Below are 24070 nucleotides of genomic sequence, written 5' to 3' on the forward strand. Positions count from 1 at the left end.
AGTGTAGAGTTATCACTTTTGGACTATCAGCTGAACAATACTATGACTAACTAATCACAGTTAAACCTCTTCAATCGAACTGCTGAGTAGACTGCAGAGGGCACAAAGACAAACGGCTACCCAACATATTTAGATGAATTAAAGAAATTAATGTTTTTCTGGACTGACAAACAACTTTAAAGTCAAAAGGGTGTCTGGGCAGAAATGGTTGTTACAGTATTCTCCCATCATGTAAAAAACTAAGGGGAAATCGACTTAACATAAGTCTTCACAATTTAATTATTATTTTGGGGCCAACACTATTGCTAATATAAAAAATAAATTTGATGTCTGATTTATACTCTTTGTCTCTGTGAAAATAGTAATTATTGAACGAGATAAGTGAACTAGCATACTGCTTGAATTAGCTTGTATTCATGCATAATCACCACTAGGTGGCAGCATTGAATCTGAATGGACCAGTAGTTTGGTTTTATGATTTTTTCAGACAAGCAACCATGTACCGATCGACCATGGACAGTGAGTGGTGCATTACTAAAATGGGGTAATAAGAATCAGGTTTATATATTGTACAGACAGTCTCTTTCTTTGAGAGTTCCCACTAATGTAACCCTGACTGAGGGGTATTGTTAGAGTGATAGCGTCCACTTGTGCTTGTGATGAGAAATATACCTTAAATATAAAGTAAGAAAGAATCAAGGCATTTCAGCACAGTACAGCATCAGATTTAACCCTGTACAACCATGGCCTCTATGGCTGTCAATTGAATTGCTGACCTGTGGTCGAGCTACTGCCCATCCCATGTAATAATCACTATTATGTCAATGGGCTCTTTGGTTGTCTGTCCCATAACCAGCATCCTGTACTTCTAGGAACTGATAATGGTGATAATGTCGTGGTAGGAGAGTATGCTACCACAACATATTGATTTCATGTCAGACACACACCTGTCCACATAATAGATTTATTTAGAGAGTAGCTAGATAATGTAAAGCGACCGGATCCTTCTTGCAAAATGAACCCAGTCAGGGCGATTCAAAACAAACATTATTACTTACACGTCCAGCGGTTAAACTTGAAAATAGACGTGTTTTGAATCTTCCAGTAACTTGTCACATTCTGTGTTCATAAAATCATTGAGGAAGTGAAGATGAAAGCCTGTGATCTTCGACCTTTGAGTTACTCCACTCCGCTCTTGAGATAGCCTGGGGCCTCCCTGCGATGTGTTTATGACCGTAGTAAAAAGGAAAAGTGAAACAGCAATGGAGGCCTATTGTTTATTCTCAATGATCACATTTATGGATCTCTAAATCTTTTCAAGAACAACTTAATCCATTACTTTTCAACTCCCACATTGTTCCTTGAAAGGCACACACCTTCTCTCCTCTCATTCAGCAGACACACAGCTCTTCTCCGAGCATTGCGGGCTCAGTCGATCCAAAAGTCAGATTAGAAAGCCCAGAGGCCGGCTGGGCCACAGTGTGTGGTTGTGAGGAGGAGAAACCTGGTGTGTTATCTCTTTTCTCCAGGCTGTACAACCAGGCATAATGTAACAACTTCAAAACCCTCACACCATTGTTCACACAACACAAAGTCTGTATCAGGCCTCGGTGGCCAAAGGCATTCATGTTGCCTATAACGACACATTAGCAGGCTGCACAAAACAGGAAAGCAGGAAATCATCGGAAGGAAAAGTTTACATATGTTTGGATACAAAGCCATTTCAGAATGAGTATTTCAAGGAAACATATTTTTTTCCCTGAGATATTTCCAGTACTCGCTCCTGTGGTCGACGAGGGGGAAACGTGCAGACAACCACACACATAAAGCTCGTTTTAATTAAAGCTGCCACACAAGAAATGTCATAAACATCCATAATTTCAGGACACTAAGCCTTGGAAATAGCATGCATGTACGTCTGAATGCACTTGTGTGTGAACGTGTGTGTGGTTGCACTGGTTGTAAATTGATCCCTCCTACTCTCGCTGGTTCGTTGAGCAGAGGAGGGGCGAGGAGGAGGAGGAGGAAGAGGAGGAGGGAACCGAAGCAGGAAGGAAGGAAGGCGGAGAGGGAAGGGAGGCAGGCAGTGAATGCTAACAAGCACCGTCGTAATCATAGTGCTCCGTAGGTAGGGTTTGATAAAAAAAACCGTCTTGCCATGGAGAGGAACGACGACCACTATTAAACACCTACTATGCGCCAGTGCCGCGTTAGCCCTGTGCGCGTGCAGCCTCACCGTCGTCGGCACGTTTGATCTGAAAAACCGTATTTTTCCGCTGAGTGAAATGTATCGCGACTGCTCGGGATTCACATTCTGACAATGGAGATTGAAAATATCGTGGCCAACACGGTTCTCCTGAAGGCAAGAGAAGGTAAGCACAGCTGAATGCCAACAAGAAAGAATGAAAATGTCATTTTTTATTTTGTGTGTGTCCCCCCCCCCCCGGGCCCCCCCTCCCCACCCCCCGCCTCTACGACATGGCCACGGACGAGCCCGAGCTTTCGGCTGTCCTCCTCGGGGTTTATGTTTTCTCCGTGTCCCATCCCTGCTGAGCGCTTTGTCTCTGGGCAGACCCCGAACGTATTCCGTTGAAATCAGATGTTTACACACCAACAACACACACATTTACCGGCCAGGTTAACGCAAGGCCCAGCGGGCTGGAGATGAACAACGCAGGGAGTGTTTGCAGCATCGCGCTCAGATAGCAGCGTTGCATTAGAGGCGGTCGAGCACATTTTTTCACACAATCACCAGTGGTTTTGGTGGATATTTCCAATTTAACAATGACATAATTGATATTTAATGGTATTCACGTTACACGCTATTGCAATTGTTGGTCAAAAAACAAGCTGCGCAGTGAGGCTCGCTGCTTTCAGTGCAGCCTCTTTCTCTCTGTCATTGTAGGGTTCAATACGTGCGTGAAAAGCCCAATTAGAAATGTAACGTGAATTTGTGGTATTATTTGACGCATAAGTATGCCACTGCATTGCCGCTTGGCTATTGATAAGGACCTAGTGTGGGAGGGAAGAACATGTTAGAAAATGTTATAGTGGAGGTTTTAGATGCAGAGGGAGACTCTGAGAAGGCCCACCGTGTACCCCCGCGGCCCAGGCGCTAAAGCCCCGGGTGTGCACGCTGCTCAGTGGGCCGGTGATCCCGCAGCAGCTCACACCTGGAGGTGGAAAAGAAGCGAGGGTCCATCTGTTTTCCAGGATATGGCAGAGCAGCCAGTGAGTGGGCACAGGGTGGGTGTACAACACGGTATGAGCTGCCAGGGGAGGGTGAAAAGGTGTTATTACTAGTCAACGATTTCCACTTGTGTTTTTTTCTTCTTCTTCTCTCTCCATCTCTACCAATAGGATTGGACGGCTGTGGGCCTCAGAGTTTTTTGTTGTTGTTGTTGTCAAAGTTGATGCATTTTATTCGCTCGCAGCGCGGCTGCATGGCTCGGCGGTCGCGCTTCGGTGTGCGTATGTGCAGAGGCCTCCCCCTGCTTATGGTTTACATTATATTCGGACTGCGTTTCAGTTAAACACTGCTGTTAAAATATATTATTCACAGCAGCAGTGAATCCATGTCATAGCAGCAGCAGCAGCAGCTGCTCCTTACGAGGCACCAGGCTTTCCTTTACCTGCCTTTAAATGGTGCTTGGCATTGTCAGGATTGTTACTCGTGACGGGAACATTCTGCTGATCGGATCTAAAGCCTCAGTTTCTGTCAGTGTCCTCATCCAGAGGCCCTCAGTGGTGAGGATATGATGCATGCAGAGACCATATGGGGCCAAACGTCACCATTTATTCAGCTTCAATGGTAAAAGATTTGTGCAGAAACATTTAGTGATTAATCAGGTGGTCATTTGACATGAGTCGTTCATCACATTAAAATACCAACCAGTCATTTACATGTATTATCAGTATTATAGCATAAGTTTTATCAACAAATAAAACAGTCAGTTCTTTCAGTTTTAATTAGGATTTTGGATATATTTGGCGCCTGTCTGCCACCTCAAATATGTTGAATAAGCCAGTGTTGTTTTTATATTTCCCCCTGCTATACCATTCACTGTGTTAATTAGCACTCAGATTAAAACTGCTAATGGCACCCAATTTATCTTTTTAAGGTGGGCAGGAGACGAATTTGATTTTAATTAGGCTTTCCAGAGGTGGGTGTTTGCAGCTGTCAAAGTGTTTCAGTGTGTCACCGTGACAGCTGTGAACACTGGCAGCGTACCGAGTTTAAATGCACAAATCCAGACAGAAAACGGCTCCTGTGGATCAGAGATCAGCTGCCTTTTTTATTCAAGAGTGCCTCCTCAATCACCTTCGTGCTACACAACATCAAGGCCTCTGCGAGCAGTAAAGAGGTACAAGGAGTCTGTCTACCAGCTGCATCCCATCCACTGAGTCGGCAAGAGTTTGCCCTGCTGATGTGTCCTTGAGCAAGACATTAAATCAGTTTTTTCTGTAAACTCTCTGACCTCGTTGTGGAGACAGGAAATGACAGTTTCCAGCGTACTAAAAAAAAAATATGCACGGTGCATAAACGATCATTTTGTTTGCTGATACGCTGAATTAACTCTTGATTATTAAGGCTATCCTACATGTCTGTCAGTACCTCAATGACCTTTGAGTCTGGCCACAAGATGCTCAAAACGTTTACCTTTTTTAGTCAACTCTTATACACCTGTTGATGTGAAACTGGGTGGCCAGAAGGAGAAGTGTTATGATAGGGTGTGTCCAGTCTGTCACAGTTGAAATGACACGACAAGGGAAGTGGTTTCGGTGTTGTAGAGATGACACTGCTCTGGCCTCTCCCCACCTCATAGGCCTGTTTGGACAGCGGATATTGTTTTTTATCAAAGATTGTATTGGCTGATATTCACAGAAAACAGCACTTGAGATAATTTAGAAACAGTGTTATCATACTTTGTCCCGCAGACTCCACTGTTTACAAAACTTTGCAGCACCTGAGTTGGCGGAGCAGCCTATCAGAGCTGAGCAGATGGCGGTGTGAAGTCTGAGAAAATCTATGTTTACTCTTCAGCTTTAAAATATCCTGCCTCCATTACATGCATTTGTCAGAGCTGCTCAACAACCACATCGGAGGGTCCTTTTGATCAACTTAACATGCAAAAATATGGTTTATATGAGGTCGGCAAACAATTATTGATACAAACTGATACATTTCTTGTACCTGAACATACAGTTGTATCTCAATAAGAAAGAAGCAGTGTTGAGTAGCCACTGAAGCATTTACATTAAACATATTTTCCTCTCTCTGACTTAAAACTTTATACATAAAATTGAACTGCATTTTTAAACGTGACACAAGGAGCTTCTGTACAACGTGTCGGTTTTATATCATCTACTGAACGATGTTGTCTCAAACTATTAAAGTATTAGCCCTTACTGTATTGTATACTGCTTCGTTTTGAGTGAAGATGCACCACATAGACAACAGGAGGATCTGGATGTTGTAGTTCTTTAGGGGGAATTCTTGAATTGGACATTCAGACAAAATCAGGTCCGTTGCTGACCCCTAATATTGATAGCTGTACAATTTGGGGTTTGTTGTCAGAGCTTTTAATTCAGTTAGAGAGACTACGTTTCCCAGAGTTCCCTATGAGAGCCAACGTTTTCTTGGTGCCTTCAGCCAGGAGTTTTAAATATAGTCGGTGGGTGCATGGTTGAGTACGTCAGAAAGAGCTCTTCCAGGTGAGAAGTCAGTTGCACCCCCGTAGTCAAAGCACAGCATGTTGGATGTCTGCAATGCATTCTGGTCAATCAAAGTTTGTCATTTAGAACCGGATTTGAATGTAAAGTTGGTAAAATAACACCTGAGGGGTTTCCTCAAATACAGCTTAAGCTTTATTAAAGCTGCATTGGTAATGCATTGATGTGACTTTAAGTTATCTATGTCTGGGACTAAATAACTCCTCAAAAGTACACCGTTGCCACAAAAGTGTTTTTGGAGATAATGAAAAATATAATTTGGAGTTGATAAAAATGTGCAGCTATTCAGTGAAATAAACCGTTGTCTTTTCCATAGATTCATGCTTTGGTAGATACATGTGTCTGTGCTCAGAAGCAATGCAAATACCCAAAGTGCACAGAGGAACAGCGTTGAGATGTGTAGCTGAATGTTATTACTCTTTAATACAAACTTGTATGCGACAGGGACATGAACATATGATCACCAACATATTATGTTTCCACACATATGTTAATATTCAAATATAAAGAGAGACTGGACAAAAATAATCCCTCTTCCTGAATCACATTTCATTAGATCTTTTTTTCCGTTTTGTTTCTTTTGTCATTCCTACTGTCTTCATAAAAAGGAAGGAATGTGGACAGTCCGGTGCTCACATTCCCCGGACAAACATTCAAAACTAATCCTGCTTATATAAATTATTTCCACCGTACAAGCTGGGAGCTCTTTTTTTTTGCCATAGAACATAACATATGAAAGAGGATCTACGTCTGCTTTTGCAGTCTCTAACCTCTCTCTGCCCTCTGCCCCCTTTCCACCACCCTTCAAATTGTAGGCCAGCGGGTCCTCTCAGACCACTTGTGAGGGTTTTCCTGTGACGTTAGCCAGCGTAGCTTTATTAGTTTTGTGGTCATAGCTGGGCTAACACTTGTTGTCATCACTCTGGGGTGTTTCCTCCATCTGACGCTCATAAAACACATTGCTTTGTGACTGTCCCTTGATGTGGGACTCATTTTACAGTTATTACACTCACAAATTGGCTGTGCGGGGAACGAGATGCAGTGTGTTGCGTACGCAGGCAGGCTGCATGGCACTAGGAGCGACGCTTCGCTGGATGGCTATTGGGAGGTTCATTAGCACAATTTCTTGGCAAGCTGACTGAGCATGAAGAGGCACTTTTTGAGGCACTTTGTGAACATCATAGGGACGTTGTTCCAGCTGCCTTATTAAATGTTATATGGCCGTTCTTCCTGTGAGAACCCAGCTGTCAGCCTGAGTTTTAACAATGTGTATGGCTGAGTGTATTTGCAAGTTCTTATGGTTCAAGTTAAGATTTAGTTTATCTGAAAAGAGTTTTTTACGGTCAGTCAAAGTCTACTAGCAAGTGTATTAATTGTCAAAGGTCCTTCATATTTATAATGTTGCTTTTTTGAAACATTCAGAGTCACAATTTTTATTTTTATGTCAGTCCTTATATCAAACATGACTTGAAGGTGTTACCACAGATAATCTTCAAGGTGTAAAATGTGCTATGTGTTCCACACCCAAGGGCTCAGTGCTGGAGAGGCTGCTGTTGTGTGTTTGTGCTCTTTCAGTGAGGCTGTGAAATTAACCAGTGGGCCCTTCATCTGAGAGACAGCTGTAGATACCATATAGATGATTAACCTTTCAATCTGTCCTCTTACTCGATCCAACTCTGTGCGTCTTGCTCAAGTTTAGTCTCACCATGTTTTCTCGCCGTCATTCCCTCCCCCTTCTCCCTCAAGACGAATTGAAAACAAGGGTCAGTTTTCAAGCACGTCTCGGCTCGATTTTAATGGAATATCTCGAACACCGAGATATGGGGCAGAGGAAGGAAAGGTCTTGCAAAACACCACAGCACATCGCTGGAATGAGCAAGAGCGCATGTTTATGTGCAGCGTGTGTGTAGTTTTTATGCTGAAGTGGAAAAACTGCATATTCTGCCTCGTGTTTGTGAGAAAGGGCCGTCTGGCCATAAAGAATTAGAAAAGGCAAAACAAGAGGAGAAAACTGTTTATATGGGGGAGCGGAGGAAGAAGCTGAAGTAAGAGAGAAGAGGGAAAAAAAAGAGGCATGTGGGAGAGGTGAGGATCACAGGATCTCTCTCTCTCTCTCTCTCTCTCTCTGAGCTGATGTGCGTCTTTCAGTGCTCGTATACAGACGGATTACTTTATGCAAACACTGGGCCTTTGCTTTGAATGGGCAACACAGATACTCGCAGCTAATGTTTTCCTTATCAGGGGCTACTCCAGCCAATCACGCACTGTATGAGAGAGAGTGACTGGGAAAGCAACAGGCCATTCATTTATGGCCAGGCTCCATTGTGCCCGTGTGCATACTCATAATACAATGGGCCTAAACTATGCGTGACCCTCTCTCATTTCCTACAATTTAAATCATGTTTTTAGGGAGTACTATGGCCGTCCGATCCAAACATCCACCGATGTGACTGCTGCAGGGTGAGGGTCAGATCTAGCGAGGTATGGGCTCGTACCATCAGGGTATGATTACATTGGCCAAAAATAACTTGGTAAACATTGTTATCAGTGTTTTTAAAGTTAGAAAAATGGTGTTAGTGACTTACCAAACAGCACATTTGGCTTTTTACCTTTTCATTTACTTTTCTCTTAATTTTTATGCCCAGCAGATTTAAATTTAGGTTGATCTTTAACCACCACCTCATGCTTTTTTTTTTAAAGTTACTGTTCAGTTAACTAAGCCTTCTTGCATGCATTTTATGTCACTGTGTGCGAACGCGTAGCTGACTTGCCCTGAAGCAGATCTTATGAAGATGTGGCTGTTGGCTGCCCCGGTTGGTCTGTCACTGTCATAGACAAGCTGGATTCTCTGGCCTCGTGGCTGTTATTCTGAGTGTCAGCATGTGACATGTGTTCATCAGATGGGTCAGCGGCTTCTCCCATATGGTGATGCAAAATGAAGACGGGTTATGAAGACAGCAGCGCCACACTCCTGTGTTCACAGAAACATCTGATAAAGCTGGGAATCGCAGCAGAAGAAGTTGCCAGTTTCCCTTTATGAATGTTTTTATTTAATCAAAACTATCTCTTCAACTTTCACAGAATGACCATTTAGTCTCTTATTAGGGTTGCAAATGGTCGCTTCATGTGTTCAGTGAACACAGAGACGTGCTATTGTTTCGTTTGGATGACTTGAACTATATAAATATAGTAATGTTGCGAGTAATGTTTGTTTTTTAACATGTCTGCAAATTGTGAAAGCTCATAGTGGCTTTGTAAAATGTTGTTTAAGTTTTGGACTGTTGGTAATTCACTTTTTTTTCATACAAGAGAAAAAATCAGTTTGATCAAGACCGATACTATTTTGAGGCTGATGATACTAATATCGATATTTGAGATAATCAACACTGTTTCTATTACCTCAAACACACATTTCTATTTCTATCTTGCATGTTCTTGTGACTTATCAGCCAATATTGAGCTCTATATTTAATGAGATATATTGGTTGACACATCTGTTGGCTGATTTAGGTCTCGCTTCACCCGTTTCCCTATAAATTCAACAGATTGACAGCTTCTAGATGTTAAGTCATTTGAACGATTGAGTCATAAGTCACACAGGAATTTCTTCTCTAAGTTCGATATAATTGTTTTCACTTTAACTGTTGGATGGGAAATAAGTTGAACTTTATTTGAACTGTTTTTAAAAAAGTGAATAAATCTCAAGTCTGAATTAGTAAAAACCGGCAGGAAGTCTGAAAGTTTGGGACGGATGACTCTCCCTGAGACGATACTTCCACCGTCTCCTGTCTCTGGATCCTTCTTCCACTTGAGGTGAAAGAGACATGACAAGGCAGGGAAAGGGAGGACAGGGAGCGGAGCATATTTGGGATGGTGTTTGATTGTATTTGGCCTGCACTTACATTACGAGCATAATGTGAAAACAGAGAGCCGAGACAGAAGAGATCCATGGATGTTCATTTTTATATTCATTAATGCAGTCATAGCTCTCTCCAGACATACAAACAAAAGCTGCATAACAATATTCTCTGTCTAGTCCTCTCTCTGTGTATTTTGTCTTAAATACATCAAACTGGACTTTAAAAAGTAGGAAACGCACCAAAACCCACCTCAGACACAGTAAACATTGTTGGTATTTCCATCCCTAGTGTTGAAAGAGCTGCAAGTGAGATACAAGAGCTGGATTGCCCAGGGACGTTCAGAAATGTTGTTACTTGGTAATATGACAAATTCTTTGCAGTGATGCCTTTTGGCATTGTGTGTCCCTTTTTAAAAAAAAAAAAAAAGAACAGACTGTTTGATTGTATTAATAAGGAAGAAGAGGGCTTTGGTTTCCATTAAGTTGTTTTAAACATGTAATGTTTGGTCATCCATTAATCTGTGGCCAAAGCTGTCAAGCATTTTTTTAAATGGTCTTTTTCTTTTTTGTTGGATTGCTGACAGCAGAGAGTGACACAGGAAACATGGGGAAGCAGAAAGAGAGGGGGATGATGTGAGGCCAGTCATTGGTAACATGTAAACATGTCTTGATCTTCTGTGCGACCAAGAGGACCTCGCTCTCTGTAAATCTTTTAAGGAAAGGAATCCTTAGTTGAGAGGCACGTCTCCTGATTTGACACCAGTCTTTCTCAACATGTTCCAATATTTGAATCTCGTCACTTGCGCGATGATCTCAGCGCTGCTGGCTGTTGCTCAGCTATGAATGAGCGAAACCGCTCTGAAGACGGTGTTTATGGAGGGCCCCGCTCTCTCGGAGGGGAGAACCAAAGTTAAATAAATACTTGCTCCATCCTGTCTGCATTAAGGGCCTGCACACATGGCTTTGACGTCAGAGTGACATTAAACAGGGTGGGGTGGCCAGCCAACACCGACTCGGCATGTGCGTGCGTGCGTACACACACACACACACACACACGGTGTACCTATCAACACCCACTCTTCCATAGCTTGCTATTAAATCCCTGTCTTTCTTTTCGAATCTTTGTTCATTTAGTTGTTTTCCTCCAATTATTTTCAGTCTTTCCTGCTCTCTTTTCTGACTCCAAGTTTAGGTTACGTTTCTCCCTCTTTTTTCATGTACACACATTGTCACTTTCAACCTTTTATAGGCACTACTAATCTCAACACTTAAATGTTCCTCTTACAACATCTTCTGATCGGGAAGAAGTCAATCTATGACTGTTTGATACTTTTTGTTGAGCTGAATTGACTGTAATCATCAATCATGTATTTTTGGCTCAGGTGTGTGCACAACTGGCTATCATCAGTTTGTGTGTAATCCAACATTTTTGCTGTGACAAAAAAGTGTAACTAAGTCTGCAGTAATAGAGCGACGGTGGTGTTTTTGTAGAGGTGAGCGCATAAACACTATACATGCGTGTGTGTGTATTGGGAAGGTGTTTTGCAGATGTTTGACCACAGTGATCCCCTGTATGTGTTTGTGTTCAAGCTGTCGCATGTCACTGCCGGACCAGCTGGTGGCTAGTGAACTTTGGGGCAGAGGATTTCCCTCTTTGTCATCCTCAAACTGTCACAGTCTACGTGGTTCGCTCGGGCTAGTTTGTTTGCTCAGTGTTTTAAAACATCGGTTTGAAGTGATAGGAAACACAGCAGTGTGTGCCTAAAGATAGTTGAGGGTTTTAATCAGCTGACTCTGAAATCAGATGTGTGTCTCTGCAGAAGGGGCTTTCTGTCCTTAAAGGCAGGTTTTTGGTAATCTTGAGTGCGCTACATATTAAAAATCAAGTTAAGAAAGCAGCTTGTGGAAGACTGCGGTGACATGCAATGACTGCACCAGCAAAATACGTGCCGTCAGGCAAGCCAGTAGCATTTACTTGGTGTTAGATGAAATGTTTGGATGGACTTTTTACAGTCCTGTGGATAGATAAGTGATGTTTGTCGTCTTTTTTGTTGTTGTTATTGCATTTGATTCATTGATTGCTCTCAGGATGTAATGAGAACAAAGATATTGAATATATGTTTGAAGAAGATTGCCAACCCTGCCTTAATCTCCCTCTAATTTTCTAACAACTGTAGACACTGTGGTTTTTTTAATGATAGAAACCGGCAAAATAACTTGATAGAAACCCAAGAAGATGCCTTGTTTTGTTTTTTTTAAATGTGAAATGTGGCCCTATATTTGACAGTCTGTAACTAACTTAAATCCTAGTTTTGCAAACTTTATACTGTACTGCCCCATCTTAAAAACTTTAACATGTATATAATTCCTCAAAGTAATGTCTTGTCTCTTCTAAATAGTGCGACCGGTTAGATGAAAGTGATGGAAAAGGATAGAACTTTATTTTATAAAGAAAATTATATTTACAAACAAACTATTTATTAACTATTAGTCAAAACTGTCAAACATTCAATTTGATTAAAACATTACCAAGAGTCTAAACTGCCATTTCGATCATGGATGCTCACAAATTCACGTTGATCCCAATGTATAAGCTTTCCTCTTGTCTCTTTAAAGGTTGGCTGCTTGTGTGTAAAGCTGCTACTTTGCAAATCAACGCAGCATTTCATCAGAAAACTCTGCTGACTTTGTCCTCAAGGAATAAATACATCAGTTCACCACACACACACACACACACACACACACACACACACTAACGCACCTTTGCTGGTGTTGCAATGAGCATTTCAGTAAAACATATGAAGTGACCTCAGTCTTTTTGAAGAGCACTGTTGTACCTTGAGGTCATTTACCCCTCGTGTTAAGGGCCATCTCATTTACCGAGAGGAATCTCCATTGCCACCGTGTGCGTGTGTGTGCGTGTGCGCATGTGTGCGTGTGTGTGTGTCCCATGATCTTTAAAGCTGTCAACATTCTTCACCCCATGCTCGGTCATGATGCATAGAGGCGTCTGGTGAGATGGACCAGCTGTCTCTGCCTCTGGTCGCTGCAAGGTCAACATGCTCGCACACACACTAGGCTGGATGTACTCTTGTTCTTGTGTTGACAATGCCAACCATTAGCTGTGGTTAAAGACTCCCAGAGCAATGTTGAAACAGTGACTTGATTGATGGACTGATTGAAATGTCTCTGTCTCGCAGGTGGAGGAGGGAAAAGGAATGGTCGCAGTAAGAAATGGAAGGAGATGCTAAAACTCCCACACATCAGCCAGTGTGAGGAGCTACGCTGCTCTATCGGTAAGCAAAAACGCATGCGTGCGTGTGAGGCAGAAAGATATGGTGCCATGCTGTGTCGTTGGGGTGGGTCCGACTGCGGGAGGAAGTTCAGATTGGACTTCCTTCCTGTTTCTACCCGTCTCCACCCGCAGTTACAGGCAGGGGACAGGAAACGGTGTGTGTATAGATGTGTGTTTGTGTTCTTGTCTGACTCTGGGAATTCGTTTGCACAGCCGTTTCTTAATCCCAAAGTCTCTCCGGACATTACGTGCGTGTCCCACTGACTATCTGTCTGCTTGCACACCAAATCAAAACGTCTTCACTCCTGCTTCCTTCCTGTTCTCCACATCCAGGTTTGACTTGAAGGTAGGGACAGGATTCTCTCTTTTGGCCCAGACAAGTGCTCCACTCCTGGGCTTCATTATCTCCTCGTCCTCGTCCCCATCCGCACACCCTGGTCCTCTGAATGCAACAGCATTTGTGTGTGTCCGTGCGTGTATGTGTGTTTGTAGAGGCCTGTGTGTGTGTGTGTGTGTGTGTAATAGTGCGTCACTGCTATCTCTGCCAGAGATTGCAGTGCTACCCTCCCCCACACACTCTCCCTCCATGCCTCCCCCTCCCACTATCTGCATCTCTCTCTCTCCCTCCCTCTTTCCACCACTTCAGAGGAACATAAGAGTTATGGAGAGAGCGAGTGAAAAACAGAAACAAAGAGAGGCTTTTACCATGGGAGGAAAGATCTCTTAAGGACAGGAGCGAGTGGGAGAAACAACGTAAGGAAAAAAGAGAGGCTGCGTGAAAGAGAGGAGCATAGTCCCTACGGTGATATCTCTCACTCAGCGACGATTGTGTTCCTCGTCGTTCTGTCTTCATATCACAAATCATCACTCGCAGATCTAATTATCATAAACTTAAATGCGTCTATCGTCGAGGCGGGATAGATTACCTGCTTAAAAACAGCAGCAAATAAATGTCACCATAAGTGTGAAGAAGCATCGTGCTCGTCATATTTTACATATTTATTCCCTTTCGGATTATAACTTTGCAGAGGATTCTAAAATGAGCTGTTGTGTGTGTGTGTGTGTGTGTGTGTGTGTGTGTGCGCACACACACACACATATACACACACAGCAGCTGTTGAGGGTTATGTATGTCACTATTGCACAGATAGCTATTGCGTAATTTCCCTATCACACCGAACGCAGGATCAAAATAATCCCTTTTGCCTACTTAAACACACAGACGTGTAGGCATGTGCGTACACACACACACACACACACACACACACACACACACACTTGTGCATACCCATACACAGTGTAGGCACAGTGAATAGAAGGCGAGTAAAGCGACCGATAGTGTCTTTGTTGTGTCTTGATAATGTCAGGCATTTGACCTTAGCCTTGATGAGTGTGCAGTACTTCTAGGAAGCCTAGATTACATTATGTGGGCTGCTGCCACTTTGTCTGCGAGCTTTAGGCCACTCTTCCTCCCTCTCTCTCCTCTCCTTATATCTCCCCTTCCCTTTCTCTCTACAGTGCACCTATCATTTTTCATCTCTGCCATGCCGACCTCAGATGCGTGCACACCCATTACACACGTGTACACTTGTGCACATTTGGCCATCAATGTCTCCCTAACTCACTCACTCACTCTGGGCCTAAATTGGAGTATTAATTAAGTTGTAATTGCGGCTTACTTTCCCGGCTCAGACGGTTGCTATTCCAGGCTCTTTGCTGTCTTGTATTTTCTCTCTAGTCTTACTTTCACAGTCTAATGCAAAGAGGACATTTTTCGTTAGTCGAAGGTCTTTTACATTTTTACATTACATTTGTATATTGAACTTGGACACGCGCGTGCACACACGCGCGCTAACGCTAACCCAGAAACTGTTGGTTTATTTTCAGGCAGTAGGTCATTTTATGTTAAAAGTCTTCCTTTTTAAACCGATTCCTTTGTTTGGCAGGTGAGCACTTTGTAGACTTCATCTTACAAGATAAAGAGATACTGTGCAAAGACATACATAGGCATTAGCATTGTTACATTTTTCATATTTTGACTGGTATTGACAGTTATTGTGGAATAGTCAACCCCATTAAGGTAAACTATATAATTAACTTGTTTATTTATTCATTTCACTCTTTGTTGTTATACAGTTAGTTGACATGAACTCCCTCTGTAGTATTTGTTGCTCTAAAAGAAATGTACTATGTTTTAGATAATTTCACTTGTTTACCATTTAGTTATGAAAACATGGATACTGTGTCCCTGGTTTTAGATTGTTGCCAAGTCCCAGTTCTCTGTGTACCGGTAAAATGTAAACAAATTATGACCGATGACCCCCCACTATATAAAGGCGGTGTGCGATAGACGAGGCTTAACCCTATCAGTATGTTTTATTTGTGTTTTTTTTGCCAGAAGGCTCAATGTCCTATATTTTAAACACAATTTATATATATTTATCTCTGGAGCAGAGACTTGATCTTCTACCATTCATATACACATATTTGTGGTAAGTTGAAAACCTGTGGACAAATAGGTAACAAAAATCAAAACAATTTCAAATGATTCTAGAATAACTGTGGCATGCATTACTAATAAGTGTCTATACATAGATGTCATAAAAACTGAGCTAGGGTTTATTTAAAACATATTATCATCCTGAAACCATCTCATTTCTTAAATTGTATCATGTTGATTGACACATGGATCATGTTGGCGTCACATACGTTGCCCAATGTCTCTGTTACTTAAAAACATGGAAATCCTTTCAAGAACATTGCACAACAGTTTCTGTGACTGTGTTTATTATGCAAATTGGAGTGTTTCACCTCAAAGAGCGACCAATTGTGCTGTGATTCAGCAGGAAATACGAGCAATTGGATTGAAACCACCCTAAAATGCTCACATCAAAACCAGTTCTGGAGCAAGACACTGAAACCTTATCAGGAGGCTCATTGTAAACTCGAGCGTTGGCGTAATGATATGCAGGAAAGGCTGAAGAAAATTCCTGTGAGAAAATATGAACTAAAATAAAGAATCGGTAATCTCCAGATATCTGGATGCCGAGAAGCAGACGCTAAAAAAACTAAGAGAACATTCAAAGATAATTTTCATCTGAACCAGAATGGAAAAGTTGTTTTTAATTTGGTTTGTTTTGGTTCACACTGCCCATTTGTAAACAAACCAGCTCATAAACAGAAGTCACATGTACAAGAACCGTCTTTATTGGACAGCATGTTGACAGCCTGTCTTTTGATGGAAATCAACACATGTGGTTGCATGGAAGTAAAAAGAGAGCCACATTTGTAGGTATTAATGACATTGTTCTCACCTTTCCAGATGAATCATCTACCTCCCAAAGTTCAAATAAATGGTTCCAAACATTTTTGCTTGATAGATTCCCTAAAATATAAATTATGAGTGTGAGGGGCTTTCCCAGCTCCAGGTCACAACTGATAGGGAAACACCAATAAAAGAAAAAAAGGCATAGTCTGAAAGCAAGTGAAAAGCAGTTAAAGATCTCTCATTGAGATTTTCAGAGTGAGCTTTTGATCTTCAGATTTAAAACACAGCAGCCGCCGATGGAAGGGGAAGCAATAAAAATATCATATTCTATACACTACTGTTTGCTCACGAAAGCGATAACTTAGGTTCTGTGGTCGTATAAGTGGTGAGTTTGAATGAGAAGCACTGTGCTGCAGAGCAGAGGGGGCTGCTGTGTAATAAACAGTGCAGCTGGGAGGACTGTTGTGAAGATTTGATTTATCAGAGGTTGTCCTGTGGATGTCACCACTCAGACATTGTGTGTGTGTGTGTGTGTGGTCAACCAATGATGGAAAACGTCCTGGGTCTTCTTCCTCATTTTGTGCGAGAGGAAATATGACTCAAATAGATGCCATTAGTCTTAATAGGCCAGCTGCACAGAAGACACACACACATAGAAAACACAGACATGCAGTGTGTGTTTGTTTTTAGCATGTCGTAGCATACGTAAACATACTAATTAAGTGACCGCTTTCTTTTTTTCTCTCTCCCATACTTTTTAAAGTATGTTTGTCAATGGGATTAGTCGTTTTTTTTTGTTTTTTTTGAAAGTTAAAGCATTCAACATCTCCAGCTCCCATCTGTTAGTTAGCTTATGACCGTTTAACTTGTAGGATATTTTGTTATTATTATTATTATTATTAGAGGGCTGAACGGTTAAAACTGTCCAGTACAAAAAATACAAAGGCAAAAGAGTGTGGAAAAATAAAGATTTTTTTACGGAGAATAATTTTTTCTGTAATTCCTGCTTGTTGGGTCGCCAGGTTTAGATCCACTGTAATAGTATTTTTCTAGTGTAATGACGTTCCTCCATCTGTCTCACTCCTCACCTCAGACAGGGACTACACCAGTTTATGTGAGAAGCAGCCCATTGGTCGGCTGTTATTCCGTCAGTACTGTGACACCAGGCCAGAGCTGAAGCGCTGCATCGAGTTTATGGATACTGTGGTAAGACTTTGACCATTACTCTGCTTGTTCTCTGATGTTCTTTAAGCTATCTTCTCTTCACACATCCTCTTTTACTCTTATGTTCTTTGGTCTCGCTGCAATTTCTCCCACTACACCAGCCTGAATCCGGCATGCAGAGCAGTAAACAGGAGAGGAAAGTGGGAGCTTGGTCGTTTTCCTGCTCTTGGCAGTAGCTCGGGGTGGTGGGTGGGGTGGGCGTAGGGGAGTGATTAGCGACTTAGACAGGCTGTCAGAGAGCAGACCCCCACCCCTCTTCCTCCATGCACTCCTCAATGAGGTCAAGCCCACGTCAGAGGCAGGTCCCCTGGGTGAGCAGGCAAACACAGGCCCGAGCTTGTGTCTCGGCCCCTGGAGGTATGCGAGAAAGAAAAACAGGGGAGAATCATGCTTTTTAAATAAGAACCCACGTTAGTCTTTTTCAAAGCAGGTAGACAGCCACGTAGGCACAAACACAAACTCACACTTACTGACACAATTACAAGTAATGAAACAAGCAAGTTTGTTAGTGTTCAACATGCCATTAGTCTCACTGAGGGCATCATGCCTGGGCTGTGATGCACAGTCGCATTGCTCGGACCATTCCTCTCCACTGGGTTGTTTCAAATAAAACACACGGCCTAAAGCGGCAAAAAACTAAGGCCCATCTCCCTATGTACATATTTCCCCACCTACATATTTTCCCAAAAATGCAATCTGTAATGGGGTGACAACTGAGGCCTCGTCCTGGTGGGTTCCAGATGTAACGGGCGAAGCGTGGGGGATGAACATGGTTGCCAGTTTGCTGCCTTGACTCAGATGAGATGTTTTGTCACCAGTACCATCTCTCTATTTGTCTGCAGTCATTTCTATTTAGATTTCTTCCTCTCTTGTTCCTCATTAACCCCTCTACCCTTCTACCTCTCTCTCGCTCTCTTACTCCTGTCTCAACCGTCCTCTCTGCCTTCTGCTGGCCGTCTCTCTCTGACCTTATTTGGAGAGATATTAAAGATGGCTGGATGAGAACGGCTTTCTGCGTCGTTGTGGTTGTTCACGTGTCTGTTTTTCTCCGACAGGCGATGTACCAGCTAGCTCCTGACGAGAAGAGGAGGGATTGTGGACTGAATGTTTTAGACACATACTTTAATAATGGGGTACGTTGCACGCACACTCACTTCATAACAGGGCTGGACGATATAGACATAACATACTATTTGCAAACGGGCTAATTAAATTTTCCAGTTCTTATTGAACTGCAATATTTTATTTAGTACATTAACACTGTCTTTTTAAAACAATGTTAGTTTGTTTTTAATATTACATATATAATTTTGAATGACTAAATATTACTCAAAGATGTGTTCCCTTAGCACTAGTGCAGCACTATTAGTATTATGTCGTGTTTAGACTATTTTGGTTCTCTTGGTTGGTTAATTACTATTTTTGGTCGAGATTCAAATTTCTCATAAAACATAGAGAAATAGAGTAAGGAAACTGTAGCCGGTAGAAATGGGTTGAGTATATTTGAATCTATGATTGTGCCACCCATATCACACACACCCGTGTGATATGGGTATGTGTGGTTTTGCCTTGTGTTCACATCACAACCACATTGTCACCACTATATGAACTGGACCAAACTAATAAACGACCCAAAGATTCAGTAAGTTTACATAGTGTTTGAAAATAAAAACAAAACGGTAATGTTAAGGAGTCAAAAAGGCGAAGTGTGTCCAAAGCCCTGATGTCATGCCCCACCATTCAGACTGTACATGCAAACGGAAGGAGTTAATCATGTTTTGATCTTTTTTCTTAGACTTGATGCTCTGCAACTTATCTTATATCACACCATCACCTCACTGTATCTGTCACCCTCTGGCTATCTGCCTGCTTCACCCCGTCTCTCTCCATGTCACCCTCAAGTCGGCAGCCCATCTGCCAGACGTACCCCAGGATGTGGTCGCTGGGTGCCGGGAGAGGCTGGAGCAGAGTCCTTGTAAGGAGCTCTTCAATGACTGCACCAAGTAAGTCTCATTCTGGCACATAGATTTTATGTTTTTGATTGAGTCTGGCCATTAAAGTGCAGCAGCACCAATAGAGTCCTGTTCCTTCAGAAAGTATGTGTGTTTGTAATTTGTGTGTGGACTAGTGCACCCTGTCACTAGTAATGATGAGGCAGCTGGCACCTGGTATGCAGTGTACACACACACACACACACACACTTGCAAACACACTTGCAAACACATGCACAGTGGAGGCGAATGAAATGGGCAAAGAGAGCATCCGGATGGCTGGCATGAAAACAACAACTACCTCAGTGTTCCACGTAAACACACCCCCACACACTCTCACACACGCAAACACAGATTTACAAACGCACAAACACTTTTGCAGGTGCTTCTGCTTCCTGCTCTGAGAGCCAGGAGAAGCAAACAGACCGGGGATTATTTCCTCGTTTGTACTTATGATTTCACAGACTAACACACATTCACACACCTCCACGTAACTTTGTATTAGCCCAATACTTTTACTCTGTCACAGTTAGTTTCTGGTGCCAAGGGGATAAGCCAAATTATATATATTAAAATCATAAGTTGTAACATTTAACTTAATGTAGTAATTGGTATTATATACGGTAGTCCATTCTATTTTATTTTCCATGTTTCCTTTCTTACCTCTGATGTGTTTTGTATTGATTATTGAGCAGTTAAAGATAATTGATTCTGAAGTATACTGCGTGTGGATTGTTGGGCTGCTTTTCCTCGTGTAATTAAAGTGAAAGTCCTCACCAAAAAACATTTTTAAAAGCCTTTCATAGACGAGTATACTCCAAAATGTTGCTGGTTTGTGTAAACTGGCATGAAATCCCATGTATCCCAGGCCTTCTGCCCTACGACAGATTTATTTAATAGAATTTGTTTGTCAGGGACCATAAACAAAAATATCGATACATAAACTGTACAAGCCCCTTTTCAGTTGGATAAAAGAAAACAGACGTTTGCTCAGTCCTGGCAAGAGCAAAAGAATTGCTATGACCAGCCTCAGATTCACTCGAGCTTCCCCGGGGAATACTGGAATCTGCTCTTTGGAAGGCTGGAGAAATGGGAATCACTGTTAGGAAACTCAGTTATGTTCTCGGCCTGCTCTCCTGCTGTGGCACAACCCATTTAGAGAGCTGCTGGAATCAGTGAGGTTCAGAAGCTGCTCTCTTGCTGTGAAGAACAGATGAACCGTTGGCTATTTGATTTGTAATTATTTTTTACATCCACTTGTCTAGACCAATAGTTTTGTTCCAGTTTGGAGAGTGACAAAATGAGCAGCGCAGAAACATGGCGTCTTGTGATAGTGAGAAAAGAAAGTAGCTTGTGTGTGACTGGAGCTGGAAACACCAGTGTTTGAGGATGAACACAACACACCTGTCTTTGGCATCTCGGGTCGTGTTCTGTCGGCCCTGTGTCCTTCCCGTCTGCATGCATCTTTATTTTAACACCTGTGGTAGTCAAAAGGGCACTGGGGAGGGCAGAGAAACCGTGCTGAAGCTCCACACGTTTTGCTGTGGGAAGCATCCAGGCCATTCAGATTGCTTGACCGGATTGAAAATGTAGCGAGCTAGGAAAGCGATCACCCGGCAGAAAACACAGCAAGAGGGGACACGTCATAAACACCCTCGGAGAGTAATGGAAGGAGAGCAAAGAAAAGAAAAGGAGACATTTGGGTAAAGTGCGGAGAAACGTCAACGCGTTAAGGAAAGCGGGGCCAAACCACAGAGGACAACACAGGCACATGTTTGTGTTATTGAAGGCCTTTGCAGCCGTAGCTCAGATGTTTTTGAATGGGAATTCTGTTCAAGTTTGGTCATCAGTCCTTCCACTATCATTATTATTTGCACTCCGTTATTCCGACATGTCATTCTGTCCCAGGGCTTATTCACTTATTTCTCAGAGGGATAGCTTGTAGGAAAGCATGGTGCTGCACGTGGAAATGTGACGTTAGCCGGAGCCACACACCCACAAGCAGAAGTGTATTAGCTCACTCGTGGATTTTCTTCTGCTGCAGTGGAACATATGGTTATGTCACTCCAGGAGTAAAGCGGGGCCCTTCAGTACATGAGTATCTTGGATGTTTTGTGTATCACCGCGCTTGACAAAGGTCATTGTACTGATTTTTCTCCTTTTTCGTTTCCTCTCACGCTCTCCGCAACAAAAGCCATATTGTAGCTGTGTTTATTTCTACTCCCAATGGTGTCTGTCTGAGGCTGGTGTCTCCTGTCTTACTACAGCCCCCTTACTCTAACTGTTTTTGTCTTCCAAGACTGAGGGAAGTCAGTTGACATGATAAGTGAACATTGATAAGAGTGGAGAAAATGTAGCTATTCAAGGCATGATTTGAGGTTTGAGACAAATGCTTGTATTGACATTGTATCTGTTGAGGTTTTCATTGAGCTTTTGTAGAAACCCTTGAGCTCAGGAACAGCAGAAGAGAGATAAAGTCCCAGAAACACTTTACTTCTTTCTGCGAAGACTCAACGTAGAGTGTTGTAAGATGGAATCTCATGTACAAAGCAACTGGATACCATGATGACATAATTCAGTCTTCTTTTAGACAGCGGAAGGTGCTCCCCTTGTGGAAACTCTCTACTCTTGAGCCTTTTGCCAAGAACCGCCACCCCAGTGCTGTTGGTAACCGCCGGCAGCTTTCCTCATCCTCCTTCATGATGAAGTAATTAAAAAATATGGTTAAGGAAAATCTCCCCGTCAAATATAAGCATCCCTTCAACAAGAAGGCTGGCAGAAGAGATGTTTCGCTCACTGGTCGGCAGGAGAGAATTTAGTGCTGGTGTGACTGTTATTCTCTGCTTTTTTGGCCAGATATAGAGGTTCTTTAGATTTATTTCACTTTTGAAGGCTTTAAATTTTAGGCGAATGCAAAAGTGGATTTATTTCAGTGTTTTGGGATCATGATACTGGTTGTCCCCTCTTTATTAGATCTTTCTGTTTTAATCAAATTAGCTTAATTTCTTGGTTTTATTGTGAACATACAATTCTGTACAATTAGTTAAATATTATTAAACAGATTTTCAATATAGGGAGGCACCAATTAGATTTTAACATTATAGGGCAGTAACATTATAAGAAATTGTGACCCCTATCGACTATCATATTCTTTTTTGGACTGCGAGTACAAATACAAACATAATTATCTTTTCTGACGTGCCTATCTTGACGTAATTAAGTGGTACAAAGTTGTGTTGAATACATTTTCTCTACCTTGAGAAAACCTGCTGACTCCTATGTGTTGATCAAAGAGAGACATGCAATCAAAACCTACACTGTGTTGTAGTAATCTTTTAATATCTGTCGGCAACACCAACAGCATAGACAGTAAATTTGGCGCTGTAGTAACCCCAACATTTATGCAGATCCATAATATTTCTCTCCAAAACCCTTAATGTAAAATGTGAGTTCTTGTCCGTCTGGTACAACAATGTCAAAGAGGACATGGTGTTTTGAGTCAAACAACATCTGTAGTCAAAGCAGTGAAAAAGGACACTCGCATGAGAGGCGGGCAGGGTCATGTCAAAGAGTCATGTTCTTACAACTCTCAGTGGACTGACGGTGGAAGTATGGTCAGGAGACGAGGAGGCTCAAAGATCTTTTATTTTTGTGTCCGTTACATCAATCCTTTGACCTACAGCAGGGCCTTTACACAATTAAGTGTTTTTTGTGGGGTGATTACGTCTGAATATAGGACATACTCGCATAGATTCAGACTCACTCCCACATTCACGTGTGAGGAAAAATGAGATCAACCTCAACCTCCTGCTCAGTGGAAATGGTAGAGTTGAGTGGAATGTCTCAGTTCAAAAGGATTTTAAAAAAATGTTCACGGTGGTTGTACCGGCACTGAGTTCTTTCACTTTTTCCACTGAGAACTGTTTAAAAAAACACTAAGATACATATGCAAACATGCACACACATGTGATTTAGTTGGTGGTCAAATCAAGACAATGTGTGTGTTTGTAGTCATTGTAAAGGTTAGAAGGTGTTCTCTGGGGAGAGCAGGCCAGATTCCTGTTCTGTTGTGTAAAAGATTGAGCAAAGTTTTTGACATGTTTGATTGGTTTCTTTCCTTGTGACATAAACATCTTTATTACCTTGTTATTAAATGATCACCAACTCTCTCTCTTTTTTCCTCCCTACAGAATAGTTCGTGATTATCTGAGTGGAGCTCCATTTTCCTCCTACCAGGAGTCAATGCACTTCTCTCGCTTCCTGCAGTGGAAATGGTTGGAGAGGTGGGTAGACACTGCAGATTACACCCTTTGTAAAGCAAACATGCAAACCATTTATTTTTCCCAATACAAATGACACCTGTGCTCGTATACACATTCAATATTCTCCATTGAGGGTTGCATCATTCACGCCACTTCTTTGTTTGCTAAGGGCAGCAAATTGTCTCCTTTTAACTTCCAGCACATAATCTCTAGAGGAAAAAACTACAGATAATAACGAACATTTTTAATGAATATGATATGCAAATAATGATAACATTATGTTAATTAATGACAGAAGAAATGCACACAACAAGTACATGGAGAGAGACTTGTCACAGGAAAGATGTTTGCACTCGAACACAAAGGTGGTGCAGCCAGGGTTTTGGTGTGCGGGGTAAATTATTGATGATGCTTTGCATAATGGCTGGCTTAATGTAA

At 42.1% G+C, this 24070-nt stretch overlaps 1 protein-coding gene across 3 annotated transcripts in view; it reads left to right on the forward strand.

The window, feature by feature from the left end:
- Nucleotides 1-2027: 2027 nt before the first annotated feature.
- grk4 (G protein-coupled receptor kinase 4) overlaps nucleotides 2028-24070 on the forward strand; it is a 35663-nt gene continuing 13620 nt past the window's right edge. For 2 of the 3 annotated variants that reach the window (XM_034538023.1, XM_034538015.1), the window contains exons 1-6: nucleotides 2028-2372; nucleotides 12793-12888; nucleotides 17249-17361; nucleotides 18435-18512; nucleotides 19282-19382; nucleotides 23561-23653. In XM_034538023.1, coding sequence (XP_034393914.1) covers nucleotides 2321-2372; nucleotides 12793-12888; nucleotides 17249-17361; nucleotides 18435-18512; nucleotides 19282-19382; nucleotides 23561-23653 — 533 coding nt within the window. In that variant the 5' untranslated portion in view covers nucleotides 2028-2320. Of the gene's footprint in view, nucleotides 2373-12792; nucleotides 12889-17248; nucleotides 17362-18434; nucleotides 18513-19174; nucleotides 19383-23560; nucleotides 23654-24070 lie in introns of those variants that run through there. The other variant, XM_034538031.1, reaches the window with a different exon arrangement.

This window comes from Cyclopterus lumpus, chromosome 1 (genome assembly GCF_009769545.1).
Source record: "Cyclopterus lumpus isolate fCycLum1 chromosome 1, fCycLum1.pri, whole genome shotgun sequence".
In the NCBI taxonomy this organism is placed as follows: domain Eukaryota; kingdom Metazoa; phylum Chordata; class Actinopteri; order Perciformes; family Cyclopteridae; genus Cyclopterus; species Cyclopterus lumpus.